Raw genomic sequence first — 26,063 nt, 5'->3', positions numbered from 1 at the left:
TTTCATTTGAATTAAATTAAAAGGATGTGGAGTTCCTTTTCATCTCCCACACACTAAACTGACTGATTTCTTTCCTATTGGAAGTGTTTTATCTAATGAATGTTTTGGGGGTCTAATTATCTTATGGCCTATCATCACTTCAATATTACAGAGGATTGTATCACAGGGTTAATTTGCAAAGTGAGTTAATGATCTATGTGACTCTCGTAAAAGTTGATGTCGGCAATAAGAAACTTAACATCATCCAACTCTGGAGTAGTTTTAAGTTTATCAAAGAGTGATTCAGGCTTCGTTGATTACTTTATTACCAAATAATAAAACAACTGTCCTAAACACAGATATTGTTTTTCATATGGAAATGATGTGCCAGATCTCAGTGGAAAAGGGATTTTTAATAAATGAAATAATGAAATGTGTTTATGATGTGATAGTATTAAGATTACTAGTGGGATAATAAAGCTGCGTGTCTGCTGAACTCCGTGTAGCTTAGGATAGGTGCACTTTTTTGGTTAGTTGTGCATAGGCAAGAAGGAAAGAATCGTGCTTCATTATGTCTTCATCCACCTACAAACAGTGTTAAACAGACACTTGATTGGCGAGTAGTTTGAGAATAGTTCCTTGTGTTTTGGTTTTGCTCACCTTTTCATGATGTGATTGAGCTTTATTCTTTTGTTTGTTCGTTTGTTTTGTCAGTACTGGGTATTGAGCACTGGGCCTCAACACTTGCTAGGCAGGTGCTCTTCCACCTAAGTCATGCACCAGTCCTTGTTTGCTAAAGTTATTCTCAGGAAGGGTCTTGCAGAGTTTTTGCTTGGGTGGCTTCAGGTCAGGAGATACTCCTATATTTGGCCTCCCACATAGTTGGAATCACAGCCCTGATCTACCATGCCTGGCTTACTGATAGAGATGAGGTCTCCCTAGCTATTTGCCCAATCTGGCCTCAATTTCCATTCTCCTAGTCTCTACTTCCCAAGAAGCTGAGATTACAAACATTAGTTACTTCGCCTGGCCAGTTATAGTTGTGTTTCTTACAGATGTTCTTAGCATAAAATCCAACAGGTGACTCAGTTTGAATAGGTAGTCAAATTTTCACATTGAATTTTATAGGAAATGTATGGGTAATTTTTTTTTAACTAGTACTTCTTTTTACATTGTTTTTAAAGAGAAAGATGACTTCTTTTCATGTATTTTTTTTCTCTCTCCTGAGTACTTCATAATGAGAACAGAATTCATAGGGGGAGGAATAAAAGAGGATAGCTTAGATGATATCTAAAGCATTTTCTAAGATATGAACAGTCAAATGTGAGCTCCACATGACTGGCATTTTTGCTTGCATATTTTTTGTTGTATTCCTGGTGCCTGGAATGATGGGTGGCACATTGTATTTGCTTATGAAGCATTCTATGAATGGAGGAGTTGAAATATTAAATATTAAATATTTTCAGATAACCTTTCATTTTAATGAAATGTAGAATTCTTTAAGCTAGCTGTTTTACCAGTAGGTGGTCTTTATGTTCTAAGTTCTCTAAGTTCTCTTGTAGCTTCATTAAAGATGACATTTATTATCTATTTCCCTGTGAAATATTTTTTCTCCTTAGGTATTAGTAACTTTTAAAAGTAATTCAAACACAAGATTTTAAATTATTCCATAAATAATTTGACAGCATTCCTTAAATAATTAGACAGCATTTGTCATATTTTTAAAGACCTATTAGGGTAGGTCTACTTGAAAATTCAATAGCTTTGCTAGTGACAATGCTCTCAAATATGTATCTACTTCAGAGAGAGAAAAAAGTGAAAGTGTTTTAGAAGCTGTAAAATCATATAGGAGTCTGTGGTAATTTTATCTGTACCTCTGCTCAAAAGCATGTGAAATATGCAAATCATATTTCAGGATCAGAAGTTGTCTTAAAAACTGATCAGGTAAAATATATGGGCACATTATAAGATTCTCTCTTGTATTGCCTGTCATTGGGTCTCCAAATGCTTGATAGGATATACAAAGTAGCCATGAAAAGGTGTTTTTTATCTTAGGGATTCTTTAATTAAGATTTTCTCATATTCTGTAATGTTTCAGACTAATATGTTTTTCAAATCATGGAAGGAAATAATTTATTCAGTGTTTCTGCCTCACCTCAAAACAAAATAACCGGAGAGACCTAAGTATCTATCCCAGCTTTACCACTTAACCTGCTCCATCACCCAACACCATTACTTTATCTCTCTGAGCCTTTGTTTTCTGTTTTGTAAATTGATAGTAACCTCTATCTTTTAATGGCATGAGGAATGAAATAGATAAATGTAACCTAAAAGTATAAAAGTATAGAACCATTTTGGCCTTTTATCATTGTGATAGCCTGAGTTGACACAGGAAATCACCTAACTACACACACATTCCAAAGAAATGTTAGATTAAATTCTGTATTTTAAAAAGCAAACAAATATACACATTGTTGCTTCTTTTTAATTAGCATACATTTATTGTACAAGGGGGTTTTGTTGTAATAATTCCATAGATGTATACAATGTACTTTGAACAAGTTCATCCCCTTTATTATATTCCTATAAGTCACTCCCTCTTTTATATTATTACTTGTGAATTGTAAGAAAAGGAAAACATCAATGCCATGTATGCAAAGATATCTGAAAACCAAAGTCAGTGGTGAGAACCTGGAGCTTCATAGACTATCTGGGCTGTATTTTTCTCTAAGTGACTATGATTTTGATGTCTAAGTGGAGCAAGACGCTGAGACTGCAGGCCTGTGGAGTAATTGGAGCTGAACTCTAAACATAATAAAAGGAAACTGAAAACGTTATCAGCCTAATGAAATCATCTTAAAACCACCACTCTCTGGTTTGTAAATGCACCATAAAATCACACCAGTCCCTAAGGTTTATGACAGAGGAAGAGCTCCCAAAATGTTAGAATCTTATCCTGTTTTATGGATGGAAGGGACTTTAAAATTGAACTTTGTCTCAAGTATAAAACCCATATTAAGAAATTAGCTTTTTTTGTGCTTTTTAATTTATTTATTCATTTATTCATATGTGCATACATTGTTTGGGCCATTTCTCCCCCCTACCTCCACCCCTCTTTTTCCATCCCCCCACTCCCCTTGCATCCAGGCAGAACCTGTTCTGTCCTCTTCTCCAATTTTGTTGAAGAGAAGACATAAACAGTAATAAGAAAGGTACAGCATTTTTGCTAATTTGAGATAAGGATAGCTATACAGAGAGATTCCTAGCATTGTTTCTGTGTGCATGTGTATTAGAACCCAAATTGATTCATCTCTACCAGACCTTTTCATTACTTCCTGGTCACCTTCTCAAAGTGACCTCTGTCATTTTAAGGTTACTATATTAGCTACTCTACAGTGGGCATATCAAAAACTTTTAAGTTTTGGGTTCCCTACCTTTTCCTATTCCTCCTGTATGTGTTCTCCCCTTAGCATGTGACCCATGTCCAATAATATTACTGCATTTGTTTTAGGTCTAAAGTCTGCATATGAGGGAGAACATATGATATTTGGCCTTCTGAGCCTGGCTAACTTCACTTAAGATGATATTATCCAGTTCCATTCATTTACCTGTAAATGATAAGATTCCATTCTTCTTCATGGCTGAGTAAAATTCCATTGTGTACAAGTACTACATTTTCTTGATCCATTCATCAATAGTGGGCCATCTTGGTTGTTTCCATAACTTGGCTATTGTGAATAGCGCTGCAATAAACATGGGTGTGCAGGTGCCTCTGGGGTAACCTGTGTTGGATTCCTTTGGGTATGTCCCCAGGAGTGGGATTTCTGGATCATATGGCAGGTCTATGTTTAAATTTTTAAAAAGCCTCCAAATTTTTTTCTAGAGTGGTTGCACCAGATTGCATTCCCACCAGCAGTGGACCAGGGTTCCTTTTCCCCCACATCCTTGCCAACACATGTTGTTGGTGGAGAACATCATTCTGAGTGAGGTTAGCCAGGCTCAGAAAACCAAAAATCATATGTTCTCCCTCATATGCGGACTTTAGATCTAGGGAAAATGCAGCAATGTTGTTGGACTTGGATCACATGACAAGGGGAGAGCACATACGGGAGATATAGGTAGAAAACCCACAACATGAAAGCACTTGATGTCCCTACTCCAGAGGACTAATACAGAAACCTTAAAGTAACAGAGGTTAACATGAGAAGGGGATCAGGAACCAGTGTAAAGATCAGTTAGAGATGAATGAACTTGGGTTGTAACACATTTGTACATGAAAGCAATGCTAGGAATCTCTCTCTTTAGCTATCCTTAACTAGCAAAACCACTTTGTCATCCTTATTATGCTCATGTCTTTTCTTCAACAAAATTAGTGATAAAGGCAGAACAGGATCTGCCTGGAAGTGAGGGGGGGAGGGGGAAAGAGGATGTGGAAGGGGAGGCAAGGGGGAGAAATGACCTATACAGTGTATGCACATGTGAATAAATGAATAATTAAAAAAAAAGATGATGTTCTCTAGTTCCATTCATTTACTTGCAAATGACAAGATCTCATTCTTCTTCATGGCTGAGTAAAATTCCATTGTGTATAATTACCACATTTTCTTAAGCCATTTGTCAGTAGTGGGGCATCTTGACTGTTTCTATAACTTGGCTATTGTGAATAGTGCTGCAATAACTATGGGTGTGTAGGTGCCTATGGAGTAACCCAAGTCGCATTCCTTTGGGTATATCCCTAGGAGTGGGATTGCTGGATCATATGGCAGATCTATGTTTAGTTTTTAAAGGAGCCTCCATATTGTTTTCCAGAGTGGTTGTACTAGCTTGCATTCCCATCAGCAGTATATGAGGGTTCCTTTTTCCCCACATCCTTGCGTATATGAGGGTTCCTTTTTCCCCACATCCTTGCCAGCATTTGTTGTTGGCGGTGTTTTTGATGATAGCTATTCTAACAAGAGTGAGGTGGAATCTTAGTGTGGTTTTGATTTACATTTCCTTTATGACCAGAGATGGTGAGCATTTTTTCATGTATTTTTTGGTCATTGGATTTCTTCTTTTGAAAAAGTTCTGTTTAGTTCAGTTGCCCATTTCTTTATTGATTCATTGATTTTTGGGGGGTTTAGTTTTTTGAGCTCCCTGTATATTCTGGTTATCAGTCCTTTGTTTTATGGATAGCTAGCAAATATTTTCTCCCACTCTGTGGGTGGTCTCTTCAACTTAAAGACCATTTCTTTTGTTGTGCAGAAGCTTTTTAATTTCATGTAGTCCCATTTGTCCATCCTTGCTCTTAGTTGCTGAGCTGCTGCGGTTCTATTGAGGAAATCCTTGCCTATACCTATTGCTTCTAGAGTGTTCCCTGCTCTTTTCTGTACTCACTTCAGAGTTCAGGTCTGATATTAAGGTCCTTGATCCACTTTGAGTTGATATTAGTACAAGGTGATAAACATGGATCGAGTTTCAGTTTTCTGCAAGCAGATAACCATTTTTCCCAGCAACATTTGTTGAAGAGGCTGTCTTTTCTCCATCTTATGTTTTTGTTCCCTTTGTCAAAAATAAGGTGGGCATAGCTGTGTGGATTCATATCTGGGTCCTCTATTCTGTTTCAGTGGTCTTCATATCTGTTTTTGTGCAGTACTGTGCTGTTCTTATTGCTGTTGCTTTGTAATATAGTTTGAAGTCGTGTATTGTGATACCTCCAGCATTGCTCTTTTTGTTGAGTATTGCCTTGGCTATTCACAGTCTCTTGTGTTTCCAAATGAAGTTTAGGGTAGATGTTTCAGTCTCTGTAATGAATGAAATGGATTTTGATGGGAATTGCATTAAACATGTAGATTGCTTTTGGTAGTATAGCTATTTTTTACTATGTTGATTCTACCAATCCATGAGCATGGAAGATCTTTCCATCTTCTGTAGTCTTCCTCAGTCTCTTTCTTCAGAGGTTTGTAGTTCTCCTTATAGAGGTCATTCACATCTTTTGTTAAGTTTACTCCTAGGTATTTGATTTTTTTTTTGAGGCTATTATAAATGGAATTGTTTTCATATATTGTTTCTCAATTTGTTCATTGTTGGTATATAGAAAAGCTAATAATTTTTGTAACTTGATTTTGTATCCTGCCACATTGCTGAAGCTGTTTATAGTGTCTAGGAGTTTCTGAGTAGAGGTTTTTGGGTCTTTGAAGTATAGGATCATGTTGTCTGTAAATAGGGATATTTTGACTGTTTCTTTACCTATTTGTATTCCTTTTATTTCTTCTTCTTGCCTACTTGCTCTGGCCAGGAATTCCAGGATTATGTTGAATAGGAGTGTGGAGAATGGGCACCCTTGTCTCGTTCCTGATTTTAGGAGAAATGGTTTCAGTTTTTCTCCATATGATGTTGGCTATAGGTTTGTCATAGATAGCTTTTATGATGTTGAGTTACATTCCTTCTATTCCTAGTTTTCTTAGAGCTTTTATCATGAAGTGGTATTTATCATATCAAAGGCTTTTTCTGTATTTATTGAGATGATCAAGTAGTTTTTGTCTTTCTTCTGTTAATGTGCTGTATTACATTTATAGATTTGCATGTGTTGAACCACCCCTGAATCCCTGAGATGAAGCCGACTTGGTCATGGTGAATGATCTTTCTGATACGTTGTTGGATTCAGTTTGCTAGATATTAGCTTCCAAAAGTGATCCAGAACTGGTGAAACCTTTAAGGACTCTGAGAAGACAGTCATCAACTTTCATTTAAGACCACTTCCTCTGCCCAGTGCACTTGCCACTCTTGTCTAGAGGATATCCATGCTCAAATATAACAAAGCATAGAAGGAAAAAAAAAAAACCAAAAACCACAGAACAAAATGTGGTAACACACACACACACACACACACATGCACACACACACACACACACACACACACACACAAAAGCCAGGATTGGATTGTTTCCATAGGAAGCAAACATAAATATCAATTTGAAAAAAAAATTTAAATATGTTTAAAACTTTCTAATATTTAGAAGAAGCTATAATCATCTGTTTTTATTACTATCAGGAAATGTCTGAGGCAGGCTACTTTTGAAGACAAGAGGGTAATGAAACTCATAGTTTTGGAGGCTGATAGTCCAATATCAAGTGAAAGCAAGTGAGCCCATTGCTTTGACCTCTGGCAAGGACTAATGGCAAATGGGCAGTGAAAGCTTGTATAGGAAGAAGAGCTCACATCTTGAAACAAAACCAGAGAGCAATTTAGGATCAGGTTCACTCTTAGAACAACTCATTGTGATAGCTACGTTAATTCCTTCTGAGGGTCATGTTTTGAATGACCTAAGCATCTACTTCTATAGCCCTACCTCTTTTTAAAAAAATTTTTTATTTTATTCATATGTGCATACAATATTTGGGTCATTTCTCCCTCCTTCCCTTACCTCCCTACCCCCTTCCTGTTCCCCCCACCCCCTCGCTACCAGGCAGAAACTATTTTGCCCTTATCTCTAATTTTGTTGAAGAGAGAGTATAAGTGATAATAGGAAGGACCAAGGGTTTTTGCTAGTTGAGATAAGGATAGCTATACAGGGAGTTGACTTGCATTGATTTCCTGTGCATGTGTGTTACCTTCTAAGTTAATTCTTCTTGAACTAACCTTTCCTCTAGTTTCTGGTCCCCTTCTTCTATTGGCCTCAGTTGCTTTAAAGTATCTTCTTTAGTTTCTCTGCGGTGAGGGCAACAAATGCTATCTAGTTTTTTAGGTGTCTTACCTATCCTCATACCTCCCTTGTGTGCTATCGCTTTATCATGTGATCAAAGTCCAATCCCCTTGTTGTGTTTGCCCTTGATCTAATGTCTGCATATGAGGGAGAACATACAATTTTTGGTCTTTTGGGCCTGGCTAACCTCACTCAGAATGATGTTCTCCAATTCCATCCATTTACCTGAGAATGATAACATTTCATTCTTCATGGCTGCATAAAATTCCATTGTGTATAAATACGACATTTTCTTAATCCATTCATCAGTAGTGGGGCATCTATAGCCCTACCTCTTAATGGTCACACCATCTCTTATAGAGCCAAGCTTCTATTAGGACTAAGCTCCCAACACATGAAATGTTGAGGGATAAACCATATCCCAACTATAGCAGAAGGATAGGGCAAGAACAGGATATTATGAAAAAGAAATAAAGAGAATATCTAGAATTGAAAATTTAGCTACTGAAATAAAAAATTTTATGGTTGAGTAAAACATCAGTGTTAAAGAAGTCAAGACAAGAGAATTGAAAAGCAGATACATAGTATAGTATGTTATAGAGGAGATACTCAATAGATTTTAGTTTCCTTCCTATTCCTTCTTTTGTCTCCTCCCTTCACTCACAATTTCTATTTTTGGCACATGAGATTAGAAGAGTAAACTTCACTTTTACTTAATTTGAGTCTGCCCACATGAGTGAGAAATATATGGTAATCTCTAGAATCTTTGAGGAAGGGATAAAGATACTGTAAAATACTGAATTAATCATTGTAGGAAATGATTTACCTGGTTATGACCTAAGAGGAACTACTCAAAATGGTACTTTCTGTGGTAATTTAGAATGCATGTATTTCATGTGAAGACTGAGAAAGCATTTCAGGAGTTTAATGATTTTTAGATGAGATTTGAGACTAACTTAATGTGTTTGTAAAAAGTCACTAGTTCTACCAAAAAAGGTATACTTTGTCTCAAACACATGGGGTAGGGATTCATTCTGCTTTTTGTTTGAATTTGTTACATGTGAGATAAATTAGTAGTAACAGGTAAACATAGTTTCTCATGTTTAGAAATTTTTTATTTGAACACTTTTATTAATGATCTCCATAGTTTCTGCATCAGAGATTTCCCAAGAAGCTGATGACATGGCAATGGAGAAAGAAAAATATGTTGATGAGCTGAGAAAAGCATTGGTGTCAGGAGCAGGACCAGTGGACACATACAAGTTTAATTTTTTAAAAGAGTCTGGTCATTTCTCCTTTGAGAAATGTCTGAAGGATGTTTCAGTAAGTAAAACTTTTCCTAACTTTCTGAGTGGTAAAATGTTAAGAGCTGTGATTGAGAAATTATGTTCAATATTTAAGTAACTAGCATTTTATTCCCAGAAAACACCTCAAATGAAAGATTGGAAAGTACTTGAGTTCCAAGTTATAAGAATGCTTCATGGCTTTCATTAAAACCTGAAATTAATGATTGTGTAAGAAATTTTATTGGAAATTTATTCATTTTTAATGTTTAAAGTTTTCTTAAGTATCATAGAGTTTACTACATGAATGAGCTGGTTCAAAAAATAATGGATCAGATGTTTTAGACTATTGTTTCAAGGCATTGTTAGCTGAAGTTTGGGGAAATAGTTATTGTATGTTAGAATCGTGCATTTTTACCTTTGGATATTTCACAATTAGGACTTATTTTCTACTATATTAGAATGTATTTAGAATTTTAAATGACATAGTTAAGTGTAATAAGGCATAATTTGGAATTAAAACTACATTATTTTTATTTTTAGACTTAGAAATACTAAAATAGAAGGAGATAACTTTAGCCCAAACTTTCCAAAGCTTGCATGCTTTGCAGGCAAGATTATCTGCTACTTTATCTGCTGAGTTCCTGTGCTAATTCAGATCAAGGCAGTGGCTTATTTTTTTTAAAGTTCTTGCAGTTTCCATCTTTGTATTTTACCTAAATTGATTAGGGATTAAATTTTTTTAACCAGTGGTTTATTGATCAGATATGTTATCTATAGTAAAATAAAAGGAGATAAATCTTTACTTCATTAAGTTTGCAGACTGTAATTGAGAGTTTGTTTTAGAGTTAAATTTAGTTTAAAAATTCTTTTAAAATAGCCTCTAACTCAGAACTATTAGTGATTTCATCAACTAGAGAAATATTTGAAGAAATGAATGGTATAATTATTTCAAGTATGTATTATATATTGAGTGACTGGCTTAGGTAATTTCTATTTAGAAGATGTATACTCTTTCTAATTAGTTGTCAATTTACATAAGTTTCAATATGTTGAGTTCCTTATAATGGTGATTTAAAATAGGTAAAGTAAAAAGATTGAACTGACTGCCACAATTTTGTTATTTATTACACTTGTTCTTTCCTGTGGTCCAAGCTCAATTAGATGATATTAAACACAACAGAACTGCTGACTGTTTCTTCTAATATTTGGGCAAGGATCATTGTCAGATGGGAGTGATGCCATTTCTCATTCAACATCATTTGTATATTACAACTGACTTTATTTTGTGTGACCAGTTTCTAGTTTTCATCTGTTTTGTATATACTGATGCATAACATCAGTGAGGTACCTGTTGGAAAGCTAAAAGCCTTTTGGTCTCTTTGGCATGGTCAGATGGAGAACTTGGTACAGTAGGAATGGTTGGAGTAGTTGACATGAGTAGCATACATCTGGATCTGCTGCTTTTGTGAAGAAAGAATTTCACGTTCTCCTGACTCATGTCTTTTAGGCTTGACATATATAAGCATCAAACACACTCAATAATCCTGGAAGATTTCTTGCTTTCTGTCCTGAAATTAATCAATTTTATTTGAGTCAAGGACTTGAACTACTACCTTCTCAACAGCTTTTCTTAAGAAATGGAAATAGCATAAGAGATTCCCAGAAGTGTATAAGTGTGTTGGTTCCCCAAAAGAATATGTGTTAAAGCCGTACATTATAGTTTAGATGACTGTCTCCATAGTTATGCATTTATTTATTTGTTTATTATTAAAAAAGAAGGCTGCTCTCAGTTTGACAAGGAGTTTATTCATTGCTTGGCTTGCTTGCTCTCAAGTGAGAGTTCTTATTTTTGGACATTTAAATAAATAAAACTTTCAGTGCAGCCTTATGAATCCAGCTGATAAATTACAAGCTTATTTGGCCTAACAGCCACAGAATCTTCTAGTATTCAGGATGTGTTTCTGCAAACTGATTTTGGAGTGATAATATCTTGTAAATTGGAACCATTGCTGGATACTCTTTAAGGTTCATTGTGGTTGGATGACCTAAAAATTACAAAGGAATTTGTATTCTTTTCCTTGATGACAGAGACTTCTTATTGCTGCCAAAAGTGATCTCTAAAACTTAGAAGAAAGGAAAAAAAATGAACATAGATTCAACTCAAAAGTAGTGAATTCTGCTGTTTCTTGAAATAACATTGTTCCCATGGCAAAGAGAACTCTTGGAGTGCTAAGTACACTTGCCACCAAACTCATGCTTTTGAGAGTCAGGGTTTTTGGGTATTTGTTGTCATCAAGTCAGGGAGATGGCTTCACAATTTGAACATTTTGAATATCCCAGTCATGTAAGATTTGTTTGAAATTTACATTGTTATCAAATTTATATCCTGTGGCTTTCCCCACTTCACTTTTTGTAAAGCAAGTAGCCATTAAATTTTGTATACAAAAAGACTTGACCTTTGTGAATGAAATACTATCTTTTGTTGGAGTGTTAGAATTGTCAATTTTTGAAGTAAAGACATATTTTAAATGTAATACCTGTTTGTTGATGTTTAGGCTCCTTTTTTTGTTTTGGAAGTAATAGGTCCATATTTTCATGTGATTACTTTTGAGCTTATAGTTCTCCAAATTTTATTTATGTTCTGTGTTTTTTTGGGGGGGTGGGGCATTGCTGGGGTTTGAATGCAGGTCTTCATGTTTCTTAGGTTGGTACTCTACCACTTGAGCCACTCCACCAAGTCCTGTTTTGTGTTGGGTATTTTCAAAATAGGGTTGCTAGAACTATTTTCTTTTGGTGGTACTGAGAACTGACCACAAGGCCTCACATTGCCTTCTGCCACTTGAGCTCAGCCCCAATGCTTTTGCTTTTAGTTTGTTTTTCAGATAGGGTCTCATACTTTTTACCCTGGCCAGCTTCAGACTATGATCCTGTTACCTCTGCCTCCCAAGTAGTTGGGAATACAGGTACGACCCACTACCCTCAGTTTGTTTGTGAGATAGGTTCTCATTAACTTTTGCCCAGACTGGCTTCGAACTGTGATCCTCCTATCTCTTCCTCTGGAGTACCTGGTATTACAGGTGTGTACCACCATGCCTTGCTCTCCGCATTTAAGCTTAGTTCCACTGAAATTCACGTTGAGTGATCAATTAGACACTAATTTCTTTCCTTTGTACAATATGAACCTCTGTGACCCTTCCCACTAAGTGTTCTGCAATTGATAGTAGGTTGTTCTGATCGAACAATATTGTAGAGCCAATATTTGAAACTCATCTACCAAAGTGCTGTTACTCATTTAGGACATCATTCCTGTACTTGATATTACTGTTTTCTTTCTGTCTTTCACAATTCATACTGATTTTCAGGAGTGATCTTGTCATTTTAACAATGTGTCTTAAATTGGTCCTCTTCCTTTTTTCATTCATGAGTCATTTAAAAAAAGACATAATTATTGTTGATAGGGATAATGTTGAATAATCATTTAACTCAAATTGCTCATGACTGTTGTTTTCTCATCTGTAAATCTTTTTAGTGATTCCTTAAGCATACTGTAGTTTTATATTTAAAAAAATAGCCTTAGCCCTAATACAGGAAATCCACAAGGTAAATTTAAGTACGATTTTGTGTGTGTGTGTGTGTGTGTGTGTGTGTGTCCCTGACATTAGATATTGGATTAGGTTACAGTTGAGGGCTACAAATTTCTGTACATAAATAGCATAGAGATTTGTTTTTCTGTGATGTAGAAAACCAAATAGGTAGGTCTGGGTTAATGTTATGGCGTTATGATGTTAGAGACCCAGGATTTTTTTGTTGTTTTGTTTTGTTTTAGTGTATTGCTTTGTCCCTTTCAGCAGGTATTTTTTATCTCATAGTTCAACATTGTTGCCCTAGCTTCCTTCACTCTGGACTATTATGTTCATGTTTTAGGCAGCAAGACAGAGTTACAAAGAAAATAAAGAACATATGCCTTTTTTTTTTTAAGGCCGCCACTCCAAAATTGCATATATTTCTTTGCAGTCATTCCATAACTTAGTCACATGGCTTCACACAGATGGAAGGGAATCTGAAGTAAAATCTTTAGCTGTGTTCTTTGCCCAGAATTTTCCATTACTCTGTAAAAAAGGGTAGGATCATAGGATGGATATTGAAAAACAAGTAGCAGTATCTGCGTGTTAACATTCAGGAAAGAGTAAAACATTTGTCATTCAGAAGGATCCACTTTTTTGTTGCAAGGGTATTTCTCTAGTATTTTCATTACAAATAACTCTCAGGCATATTTTAGTTTAAGAAATGTTAGAAGATATAAAAAGGCACAAGCTATTCTGTCTCATTATATATATAATTTTTGTTGATTTACATTTTGGTGGAGAAATACATCCTAAACTCAAGCAGCCTCCTTATATTTAACTTACATTTCTCTGATATACTTAAATGAGGTAAAATAACACAGCCAGAAAAAAATCCAATAGCCAAAGTTGTTTTTAAAAACAGCAATCCAAAATCTTATATTACTGCCATGTGTTCCTGTGGTTTGTGAATTCAAAGGAACATTTCCATATGAAATATCAGAATTGGAGCATTTATTGTGGTACTCTGACAAAGACTTTGTCAAAAAGAGTAATGACTTTCAGGTTTGTGGGAGTTTGGGTTACAAATGTGTTGTTAGAATGCCTGAAAAAAGTAATCATAATATTCTTTATTTCTATGATACAGGAATTGTATTGTATTCCATTTGTATAGTAAACACTTCAAAATTTCCTTATCCTGTTGGAATGTGGGAACTAAATTAGTAATACACATGGTTCAGAAATTCTGTTCAAAGTATATATTTTACATATCTTGCTTTTCATAGAAAAACCTTGTTTTAAAAACATACTAATTTTTAATTATAGTATTTGGTGTTAAAGTATTCAAGCACTCCTTTTCTCTTCCCTCCCCCCTGCTTTGATTTAAAGTATTTCTTTTTTGAAAGAAACATCTTAGTCATTATACCTTAACTTTTTGTTACTCCAGGGTTGTTCAGGACAGAAACAGTTTATCAAAAGAAGTAGAAAGTAACATGTAAAAATTATGCTGTAAAATGACTTTTTAGTATTACTGATGTTAATATTTGCTTATTACTTTTCCATTAATCTTCTTGAGATGTATTCTCTCGTGTCATCAAGTAGACTTGATCTTTTCACTGCTTACGTGTGAGGAAGTAGGTGCTGAAAATATAAATAAATGTTTAAAAATCCAGAGGTAGTAAGCTAAACAGAATTCCCACCCCTGTCTTATGACCCCCCAAATTAGTTTTGTTAAAAAAGTTATTTTTGTTTAGGTGTAATATGTATGCAATAACATGTGCCTTTGTTATTCACCACACAAGACAGTTTCTTCATGCCTCTTTGCAGTCACCTTTTATTCCCTCGTCCCTTCCTAGTCTCCTGACAATAGACAGCCACTAGATGACTTTATGTCATTATACATTAATTAACTTCACCTGTTTTACAGTTTCCTATAAATGAACTATATAGTAAGTTCTCTGCTTTGCAATTTTATTTGCGTAGTATAATGCTTTTGAAATTTATCATTATGTACTGTGTATCAGCAATTAATTTTTCTGATTGCTAAGTACCATCCTGTTGTATGGATATAACACATTTACTTTTTGATGGATGGTAGCACTTGTGTGCTAACAAATAGCTGTATGCATTCATGTATTCACATAATTCTTCATGTGCGTATGAGTTTATTTTAAAAACAGCTTTATTGAGATATAATTATCATATAATATGTACATATAACAAATGTACAATCAGATAAATTTTAATATGTATACATAACCAAAAATCTGTCACTTCATGAGGATGATAAATCCTCATCCAGCACCAGTTTTTTTGTTCCTTAGTGTAATTTTCCCACCTTTTTCTCCTCACTCAATTTCCAGACAACTGCTGATGGGTTTTCCATCACTATAAATTAGTTTATATTTTCTAGAATTTTATATAATGGAATGACGTGGTGTGTACTCTTCCCGGTCTTTGGCCTCACCTCTCTTTCATTCAGTTTAATTATTTTGAGATTCATCAATGTTGTTGTATGATGCCATAATTTATTCTCTTTTATTGGTTAGTAGTGTTCCATTTTATGGATATACTCCCATTTGTTTATGCATTCACTTATTGATGGACATTCGAGTTCTTTCTAGTCCTGGACTCTAGTAAATAAAACTACTATATTTGTATGTGAATCTCTTATGGACATATGTTTTGATAATGTTTAAGAGTACAGGTTGAATTCTATTATAGTTGTATATTTAACTTTTTAAGAAACTACCCCAGAATTTTCCATAGTGAATATAGTATTATTTTATATTCCCACCAGAAGTGAGTTTCATGTCAACACTTGACATGGTCAGATTTTTAATTTTAGGCATTCTTATAGGTGTGTGATAGTATCTTGTTGCATTATAAATTTGAATTTCACTAATGTCTAGTGATGTTGTTTATCATCTTTAGATCTTTAAGTACTTGCTTAAGATGCTGTACGTATTTTGTGTGTGTGTGTGTGTGTGTGTGTGTGTGTGTGTGCGTATGTGTGATTGGGATTTGAACTGATGCTTTATCCTTGCAAAGCAGGTGCTCTGCCACTTGAGCCATGACTCTAGTCCATTTTGTTATGGTTATTTGGAGATGGGGGTCTTGCAAACTATTTGCCCAGGCTGACCTCAAACCGTGATCCTCAAAATCTCAGCCTCCCAAGTAGCTAGGATTACAAGCGTGAGCCACTGGAGCTCAGCTCTTTACAGATTTTTTATTGGGTTTCTTGCTTTTTTTATTGCGTTTGAAGATTTTCTTTTATATTTTGGATAGTAGTTATGTAACAGTATATGATTTGGGAATATTTTCTTCTAATTTGTGGGAGAAGTGGGGGAAATTCTTAATATTGAAGATGTTAATTGTTTTTTTTTTTTTAAATTCTAAATAATGGCTACTGCAAAGATTTTCTCCTGCTTTCACGAAAGAGTATTATAGTTTTAGGCTTTACAATTAGAGTCTGTGATGTATTTTGAGTGATTTTTATATATGCTGCAAAATAAAGATTGAAGTTCATTTTTCGGATATGGCTATCCAGGCATTCTGGCATCATTTGTTAAATTTCCCGCAGAATTTTCTAAGATGATAGTTGATTATTAACAAAAGTACTATCTATCTATTTGTGTATCATCTATCTATCTATCTATCCATCTATTATCTATCTATCAATCATCTATATGTCTGTCTTTGGACTCTATTCAGCTACATATATCTATTTGTTTCTGTGTCAACCACAAACTCTTTTAATTACCTATGGTGATAATAAATCTTTAAATGAGGTGGTATAATTCCTACTCTGTTCCTTTTCAGAGTTACTTTGAATATTCCATGTACTTCAAATTTTTTAAACAAGATTTTGAATTTGTCAATTTCTACAAACAAGTCTGCTGGAATCTTAAGTGGGAATGCATTGGATCTACATAATGGACATCTTAACATGTTGAGTCTTTCAAACAAGATATTGTTCTGTTTATTTAAGTTAGTATTTCCTAACTTGGGGAGATTTTGCTCATCCAGGGACTTTTGGGAATGTCTGCAGATATTTTGTATTATTATGGCCAGTTGCTGCTACTGGCTTCCAGTGAGTAGAGCCCATGTAGACTGCTGAGCATTCTACAATGTTCAGGACAGCCTTCCTAAACATAATGTTAGTAGGGTTGAAGTTTAGAAATACTCAGCAGTTGTTTGCCCTTTTCAAAGTACAGATCTTACTGATATTCTATTAGATTTACTACTTTGAAGTATAAATAGAGATCCTTGATTTCAATTCTGTCTTCTTACTTGATGCAGTAATTTGAGCATGTAAATTTCTTTCCAAGTACTGCTTTAATTATACTTCACAGATTATAGTATGTTGTATTTTCACTTCATTTAATGTACTTCTGTAATTTCTCTTTTGATTTCTATTTTCTTCTTCCAGTTATCTAGAAGTTTGTAGTATAGTTTTTCATTTTTTTGAATATTCTAGATATCTTTCTTTTACTGGCTTTAAATTTAGTTCCATTGTTGTTTTATGTTGTTGTAAATTTATCTGACTTGAATCCTTTTAATATAAGTCCCAAAAAAAGGAACATGTGTTATGGTCCTGAATGTGGTTTGTCATGAATATGATCTGTCATGTTCAATGATCTCTGTGTAGTGGAAAGTTATATTTATTCTGCTATTGTTAGGTGGGTTATTATATATATATAATATATATTATTATAATTACATTAATATATTATATTAATATATATAATATATATTATGTATATATAATATATAATATATATTATGTATATATTATATATACATAATATAATATAATATAATTAATATATAATATAATATAATATATTGTGTATATATTATATATAATATATATTATGTATATATCAATTGGCTCAAGCCAGTTGATGGTGCTAGATTGACTATATTCTTCCTTTTTTTTTCTATCTCTTCAACCATTGCCTAAAATCTACAAATGTAATTATACATTTCTTTGTATCTCCTTGAAATAGTATCAAGTATTGCTTCATGTTTTTTAAATCTTTGTTAGTATGCTCAGAACATTAAGCTTTGTCATGTCCTCTTGATGAATCCACTCCTTTTTCAGTATGAAATAACATTCTACTGATTTTCTTTGATCTAAAGCCTACTTTTTCATCTTTAAATATCTTTCTCCTGTATTTTAATTGAAATATTTATGTCGTTTACATTCTTTGTAATATTTCTCTAAAATACAAGCATGACTGTTTGTTTTATATTATATGTGCATGATTTGTGCTATAGTGGCAAAGTTGAATCATTGCACCAGAGACCTTATGGTGTATAATGAATAAATTGCTGACTACTGTTGTAGGATGAATCTTTAGGACTTTAGGACTGTGAGTTCTGAATTGTATGGTATGTGTTTATTTATTTAATTTTTCATTTAACAGTTATTTATTGCATGCTACTGCACTGTTTTCCAAAGTACTGTGTACCATTTTATATTCCTACAGAAATACACAAAAGATCTACTTTCTCATTAGCACTTGGTGTTATCAGTATTTTTTAATTTTAGGTATTCTAATTTGGTTTCTTATAGTATCTGCTATAGTCAGCTTTGTGTTACTATAGTAGAATACCTAAGACTGGCCAATCTTATTTTTGAAATTTATTTTTATTTAGTTATGTATTTTTGAGACAGGGTCTTACTATGTACCCCAAGTTGTCTTCAAACTCACTATGTAACTCAGGCTGGCCTTGAACTAGGTCAGGATTCTCCTGCCTCAGCATCCTGAGTAGTGCTGCGATTTCAGGTGTGTGCTACCATGCATGACAAGACTGAGTGTTTTATAAAGAACAGAAATTTATTTTCTCACAGTTCTGGAGGCTGAGAAGTCAGAGATCAAGGTGTCAGTGTTTTGTGAGTTTGTTTTTTTTTTAATGCTACTTCATTGCATGGTGGAAAGACAAAGTAGTGCCCACTCTCCCCAACAAGCCTCTGTAGAAAGACATTTAATCCTATTAACGAGGGGAGGAGCCCTCATGAATAATTATCTCTGAAAGGGCCCTGCTTGGAATATGATGATATTGGCAGCATCTGAATTTTGGAGGGGATTCATTCAGACCATAGCATTTTCTTTTTTTTTATTCATATGTACATACAATGTTTGGGTTTCCCCCCTTCCCCCACCCCTTCCCTTAACCCCCCCACCCCCTTCCTCTCCCCCCCACCCCCTCGCTTCCAGGCAGAAGCTATTCTGCCCTTATCTCTAATTTTGTTGAAAAGAGAGTATAAGCAGTAATAGGAAGGACCAAGGGTTTTTGCTAGTTGAGATAAGGATAGCTGTACAGGGAGTTGACTCACATTGATTTCTTGTGCATGTGTGTTACCTTCTAAATTAATTCTTCTCGAACTAACCTTTTCTCTAGTTCCTGGTCCCTTCTCCTATTGGCCTCTGTCGCTTTAAAGTATCTGCATTAGTTTCTCTGTGTTGAGGGCAACAAATGCTATCTAGTTTTTTAGGTGTCTTACATATCCTCATACCTCCCTTGTGTGCTCTCACTTTATCATGTGATCAAAGTCCAATCCCCTTGTTGTGTTTGCCCTTGATCTAATGTCTGCATATGAGGGAGAACATACAATTTTTGGTCTTTTGGGCCAGGCTAACCTCACTCAGAATAATGTTCTCCAGTTCTATCCATTTTCCTGCAAATGATAACATTTCATTCTTATTCATGGCTGCATAAAATTCCATTGTGTATAAATACCACATTTTCTTAATCCATTTGTCAGTGGGGCATCTTGGCTGTTTCCATAACTTGGCTATTGTGAATAGTGCTGCAATAAACATGGGTGTGCTTGTGCCTCTGGAGTAACCTGAGTCGCATTCTTTTGGGTATATCCCCAAGAGTGATATTGCTGGATCATATGGTAGATCTATGTTTAGATTTTTAAGGAGCCTCCCAATTTTTTTCCAGAGTGGTTACTAATTTACATTCCCACCAGCAGTGTAAGAGGGTTCCTTGCCCCTGCCCCCCCCCCCCCCCCCCCCGCATCCTCACCAACACCTGTTGTTAGTGGTGTTGTTAATGATGGCTGTTCTAACAGGAGTGAAGTGGAATCTTAGTGTGGTTTTGATTTGCATTTCCTTTATTGCTAGGGATGGTGAGCATTTTTTCATGCGTTTTTTGGCCATTTGAATTTCTTGTTTTGAGAAAGTTCTGTTTAGTTCACTTGCCCATTTCTTTATTGGTTCATTAATTTTGGGAGAATTTAGTTTTTTGAGTTCCCTATATATTCTGGTTATCAGTCCTTTGTCTGATGTGTATCTGGCAAATATTTTCTCCCACTCTGTGGGTGCTCTCTTCAATTTAGAGACCATTTCTTTTGTTGAGCAGAAGCTTTTTAGTTTTATGAAGTCCCATTTATCTATGCTATCTCTTAGTTGCTGAGCTGCTGGGGTTCCATTGAGAAAGTCCTTGCCTATACCTATTAGTTCCAAAGTATTTCCTACTCTTTCCTGTACCAACTTTAAAGTTTGGAGTCTGATATTAAGATCCTTGATCCATTTTGAGTTAATATTGGTATAGGGTGATATACATGGATCTAGTTTCAGTTTTTTGCAGACTGTAAACCATAGCATTTTCTTATTGTGATTTTAAGTGATCTCTAATGGCTAAGGTTGTTGAAATCTTTTTGTGTTTATTTGCTGTCTTTATACCCTCCTTGATGAAGTACCTGCTTAAGTTTGTTTACCCATTTTACTATTTGTTCTTTGCTATATGTATAATTCTCAGATATCTATTATTAGTCTTATGCTGGTCTGTTTTAAACTGGTCTGAGTTTATGTACATGGTCATAGTAGACATTCTTTATGTCAATTAAAAACCTTACCCCATACGAGGTGTACCATTTGAAATACACTATGAATAACATCATTAACTGTCATTCCAATTTGTATAGCCTTTATAACCTTTTAATACTTTTGGTACCTGAAAAAATTCAGAGGGGCTTGGGTCTCTCATGACTTCGAAGAGACCCTGTTAGATGTTTTCATATTGTTATGCTGTGTACTTTATTGAATACGAGTGTATCGGTAGGCTAAGAGCTTCCAATTTCTTTGCTGAAATTGGTATAGTAACATAGCATGCATTGATTATAATTGGCTAAATAGTAAATAATTTTTTATTCAAAAGTGGAAGTATCCAAATAAGTGAATTATTCTGAAAGAATATTTTAATGGTTACCCATTTAAAAGATACATCGTTATAATAATTAAAGAGTAGGGTTTTTTTGGCAGCACTAATGTTTGAACTCAGGGCCTTGCTCTTGCTAAGCAGGTATGTACAGTACCACTCGAGCCACACACCCTCCAGATGCTTTTTCTTTTTTTTATTTTTCAGATGGGGGTCTCGCTTTTACCTGGGACCAGCCTTTGACCATAATTCTTCTGCCAGTGCCTCTCAAATAGCTGAGATTACAGGAGTGAGTCACTGTGCCAGGCCAATTTCTTTATTTGCACAATTTCTGGTAACATTGTCAAATTTCTGCCTACAAGTAATCCAATAGCAATCCACTATTGGAGATATGCCTATAATGACTTGAACAATAAGGGAAAGTTATAGTGATATTTTATGATTTGTTATAGTTGTGGTCATTTATATGTTTTGACCTATTTTGATTGTTTCCATTTCCGACTTAGAGAAAAGTTGAAAAAGTAGTAAAATGAATTCATGCATACCTTCACTCTATGTCCTCTCATGTTCTCATACATAACTATATATAGTACAATTATTAAAACCAAGAGGTTGACATTTATATAGACACCTAGAGATGTTATTTGAATTTCACCAGCTGTTCCACTAAGGTCCTTTTCCAGGTCCAAAATCAATCCAGTGGCCCAAATTATATTTAATTATATCTTTAGTGTTTTGCAGTCTTTGCCAGTCCCTCAGATTTTGTTTTACATGACTTGACTCTTTTGAAGAGTGCTGGCTGGTTACTTGGTAGAACACCCTTCAATTTGCTTTTTTTTTTTTTTTTTTGATACTTCCCCACAATCACTTTAGCTTCATTGATTTTTGATAGTAATAGGAGTTATATGACATTTATATGCTGGCAATATTATTAATGGTCATATTAACTTTGAATAACTTGGTTCAGGCTGTGTGAGCCAAATTTTCTACTATAATCTTTCTATTTTCTCTTTTTATAATTAATAAGTATCTTGTGCAGAGAAACTTCAAGAGTATATAAATAGTCTATATTTAGTTATACTTCTGTACATTCATTTTAGCATCAATGAAAAGTTTAACTTTCAGCAGTTATTACTTGATAAACTTATGATTTTGTATTTTTATTTGAAATTCTATCATAAGGAAAAACTTTCTTTTCTCCATTTATTCAATTATTTATGTTGTTGTGGACTCATGGATATTTATTGCATGTAGTAAATTGTTATTATTTATCTCTTTGCTCATGATTTGGCCATTGGAAAGTTGTTTTTTCTTGGTCATACTTGGGTTTGAATTCAAGCCCTCATGCGTCCTAGGCAGATCCTCTGCCACTTGAGCCACTCCTCCAGCCCTGGCCATTGGAAGATTTATCAGTTGACTCCTTATTTTGTAGATAATGTATCAGGGTTGTATTGTCTTTCCTGACCCAGCTCTACAATCAATCTTTTCTCCACAGAGCCTTGCTTCCTTTTATTTGAAATTGTGTTTAGTAATCAAGATCTGAGTGCTAGCTGGGCACCAGTGGCTTAAGCCTGTAATCCTAGCTACTCAGGAGGCAGAGATCAGGAGAATCTCAGTTTGAAGCCAGTCAGGGCAAATAAATTCTGAGATCCTATCTCGGAAAAACTCCTTCACAAAAAAGGGCTGGCAGAGTGGCTCAAGATGTAGGCCCTGAGTTCAAACCCCAGTACCACAAAAATAAATAAATAAATAAATAAATAAATAAATAAAAAATCTTGTATTTAAAGAGATGAAGTAGTTTCAATTTGTGACAGGATGAATTAGAAACTTTTGTCTCCTCTCTATGGTCACAGATAGTCTACTGTCCTGTTAGAAGTATATTGTTTTATGTGTGCTGTGAAAATGGCTTATCCTTAAAGAAGTTTTGACTTTTCCTTTTACTTAAGACTGTCATCTCTTTTCTTATTATTCCTACAGGTTTTCTACAATGTATATTGAATGTTGCCACTTAATACAGAGATCCAATAGCTATCAGTGTTAGAATGCTTTTTGTAAAACATGATTGTCTTTTGTAGATTATTTTACAGACTGCTTATAACACTATGGAGTAGATGATTATTCATTAAGATGATTTAAAGATAAATGATTTTTCCAAAGTCCTGCTCCACTGCTGACTTGATGTTTGGAGAATTTGTTTTGTTGTTATTTTAATCTACCTTTGTACTGACAGTATTTTTAAAGTCTGTTTTGCCAATAAGTGGAATGACAATATAGAAATGAATATAAAACAGCTATCTGGCCAATTTTAAGATAATTCACTAGTTTATTTTGCAAGTTTACCCACATTTGCATTTCCTTTTAACTAAAAACACATGACTGTTAAAATTAAAAAAAATTAGCATTAATCATGGTATCAGTAGTCCACTTCTTTTGCTTCTTACTGCTGCTGATGGGTATTTCCTACTGGTTGTCATCTCATTTCATACTGAAGAAGTTCCTTTAGCATTTCATGCAGTGCAGATTTGCTAGTCATGACATTTTTTTTTTCCAAAAATGTCTTTATTTTTCCTTCAATTTGGGAGGAACTTTTCAAAGGATCCTGGACAAAGCATCTTGGAATAAAGTTGGTTTGTTTGATTGTTTCAGGAATTTCAATATGTTGGTTTCCTGTTTTCATATCCATTTTTTTTCAGATGAGCATTTAGCATTCATTTGAATTATTATTCTCCTGTGTTTTATTGTTTTAACCTTGCTGCTTTTTAAAAAAATTATTATTGTTGTGCTGGGTGGGGGTACATTGGAGTATTTACAAAAGTTCTTCTAATCTATCAAATAAAACCTTGCTGCCTTTAATCTGTTCTGTTTTCCTTGGCTCTCGGCAGTGTGACCAGTATGTGATTAGCAGTAGACTTTTAAAAGTATCTGTTTTTCAGAGTTGGCTGAGCTTCTTGAATCTGTAAATTTATGTCTTTCACCAAAATTGTAAAATTCTTGACTATTATTTATCAGTTGTTTTTTTCACCTCATTCTCTTTTTCTACTTTCTTTCTGAAAGGTCTAAATCCTTTTTCACATGTTTTGCTTCTGATTAGATAATTTGTATTAATATTTATTAATGTTCATTATCTCTTCTTTCACCTCAATCTCATGATCTAAATAAATTCATATTTTTTTGATATTTCTATCTGTATTTATTTATAGTTTCTTTCTACCAAGACTTTATCTTTTAATTTGTTATCATCACATTTTACTTTTCATCTTTGATTATAGCTTGTACAGATGATTTAAAATCCTTTTCTATTAATTTCTATATCTGGATAAGCTCTTATTAATCTCCACTAATTATTCTTTTAAATATGCTTTTATTTCTTCATTTTTTGAGGGTTTTCAGATGTTACACCAGACATTTTGAGGGCTGTATTATAGAGAGTATATTCAGTGAGACACATTTGATGAATATTGTGGTTTTTTTTTTTTTTTTTTTTAATCTTTTTCTTTTGTGTGTGTCTTTGAAGTCAGTTAATATGGCTTTACTCCAACTTCAAATTCTGTTTCCCATGTGGTGGGTGTTAGCTGAAATTTCAGGTCAGTTATTTTAAACTTAGCAGTGCTGCTTGCAGTCTGTTTTATATTGATGGTTTAGGGTTTTGCAAGAGATTTGAACTGTTTATCCACAGAATTTATAGCTTCCTTTCTCTGGTTCTCCTCTTTCTAGAATTCTCCACTCACTTTCCAAATGCCAGGATTTTCCTGAGAGCTTGTCCTTTGATTCTTCTGGAAAATAAGACTATGCTTTTGATTAAATTTTAGCTACTCTTCATGGGAGAGATTGAGCCTCTTACTCAGGTTAAAAGCCCTAAAAGTGGGTATCGTATTTAAAGTTATTTGCTTTTATCCCAAATCAGCTTGCTTTTGTTCACTTTCCTGAACATTCATGTCTGTTTTAAAAATACTTTTTCCAGAGTTTATGATTGCTATCTCTGGTAGGGTTGACCCTGTGGGAACAACCTGATCATTACTAGAAGCAGAGCTCTGCATTAACTTTTGAGCTCCTCAGTTCCTTATGTCTCATGGCTTTTCTCCATATTTCAACAAAAGTATGTTTACAGTGCAGAACTTTCTGCTTGTTCAGAAATTAGTATTCTGACCTAATTCTTTAGAATTAGTCTATCTGCTGTCCTAGTTTATGCCTTGTCTAATTAAATTCATGCTTGTGTTTGAAAAGTGGAACATTTCCCGGTAAAGTAAGCACTGAAAAAGAGTTTTATGAAAGTAAGCAAAGGGCTACTTAGGCTTTTGCTAAGTAGCAAAAAGTATCTAATGGTGAGATTTGTGAGACTAAACAACTGGCAAGGGGCCTTTCTCCCAGCTATTTCAAACAGAATTGGAAAAGTCGGGGGAAAAACAGGTAATAAGTCTAGGACATTCGTTGCCAATTGGACAGTTTGTGTTATCTCATAATTACCTTTTCTAGTGGCCAATAGACTATGGGGTCATTAGCAGGGAAGCCCTTTAGATTGTACATTATTAAATATGAGTATCTGAATTGGAATAGGAAAATGAATTTCTCTTAAAATTTTTCTGGGAAGGAAGGAATTATATGTTACTATTGTTTTGTTTTTGTGTTACTCAGAGTTGAACTCAGATCCTTGTGCTTGCTAGGTAGGCACCCTGGACTTGAGCCAAGCCTCCAGTGCCTGCTACTATTCATTTTTATGTGGTCTTCATGAGATTCTATAAGAGGGTGCTTGAGCTATTTTGTCTATATATTCCTAGCACCCAGCATTGTATCTGACACACATCCTCATTCAGTAAGTTCTTGTATCCTTTCTACTTTTTGCTGAGCTTTATTACAAAGCAACATACTCTCAAATTAATGTCAATTAAGGTTGATGTTTTCTATGTTTCTTCTCTATATTTCCTTTTTTTACCCCAAGTTCATAAATCTGAATTTCAGGTATTTAGGTTTTCTTTGTAGTTTTAGTCACAGGAAAATTAAAAATTTAGTTTGTTAGGAATGTGAAATGCTTTATTGGAAAACAGAATATCAAAGGATTTTGCTGGAACAGGGAATATTAAACAAAGTGGCTAATCATACTGAATCTGAAGTCAAATAGTCCTAACTGCATTCTGTCTATAAAGTGACTTTGACTTTGAATTCTGGCTACAGAGTATACTCATTTGGTGACTTTTGACAAATTTCTTAGACTATTTGAAGCTCAATTTCATTATTTTAAAAAAGTAGATCCTTTAATCCCAGCTTCTTGGAAGGTGAAGACCAGAGGATGGCAGTTGAGGCCAGCCCCAACAAAAAGCTATGGCAATCCTATCTCAAAAGTAAGCTACAAATGGCAGTGAGTGTCTATGAGTAGA

At 34.4% G+C, this 26,063-nt stretch overlaps 1 protein-coding gene across 4 annotated transcripts in view; it reads left to right on the top strand.

Annotated features, from left to right (window-relative positions):
- The window catches only part of Xrcc4 (X-ray repair cross complementing 4), a 270,348-nt gene that overhangs the window by 24,201 nt on the left and 220,084 nt on the right, over positions 1-26,063 (top strand). For 3 of the 4 annotated variants that reach the window (XM_074077152.1, XM_020167077.2, XM_020167082.2), the window contains exon 3: positions 8,812-8,987. The exons of the other annotated variant lie outside the window; for it this stretch is intronic. In XM_074077152.1, the coding sequence (XP_073933253.1) occupies positions 8,812-8,987 (176 nt within the window). The remainder of the gene's footprint in view (positions 1-8,811; positions 8,988-26,063) is intronic. 4 annotated transcript variants of the gene reach the window in all.

Source organism: Castor canadensis, chromosome 6 (genome assembly GCF_047511655.1).
Source record: "Castor canadensis chromosome 6, mCasCan1.hap1v2, whole genome shotgun sequence".
Lineage (NCBI taxonomy): Eukaryota > Metazoa > Chordata > Mammalia > Rodentia > Castoridae > Castor > Castor canadensis.
Note: the sequence above shows the minus strand (reverse complement) of the source record. Positions and strands in the feature narration are given on the sequence as shown.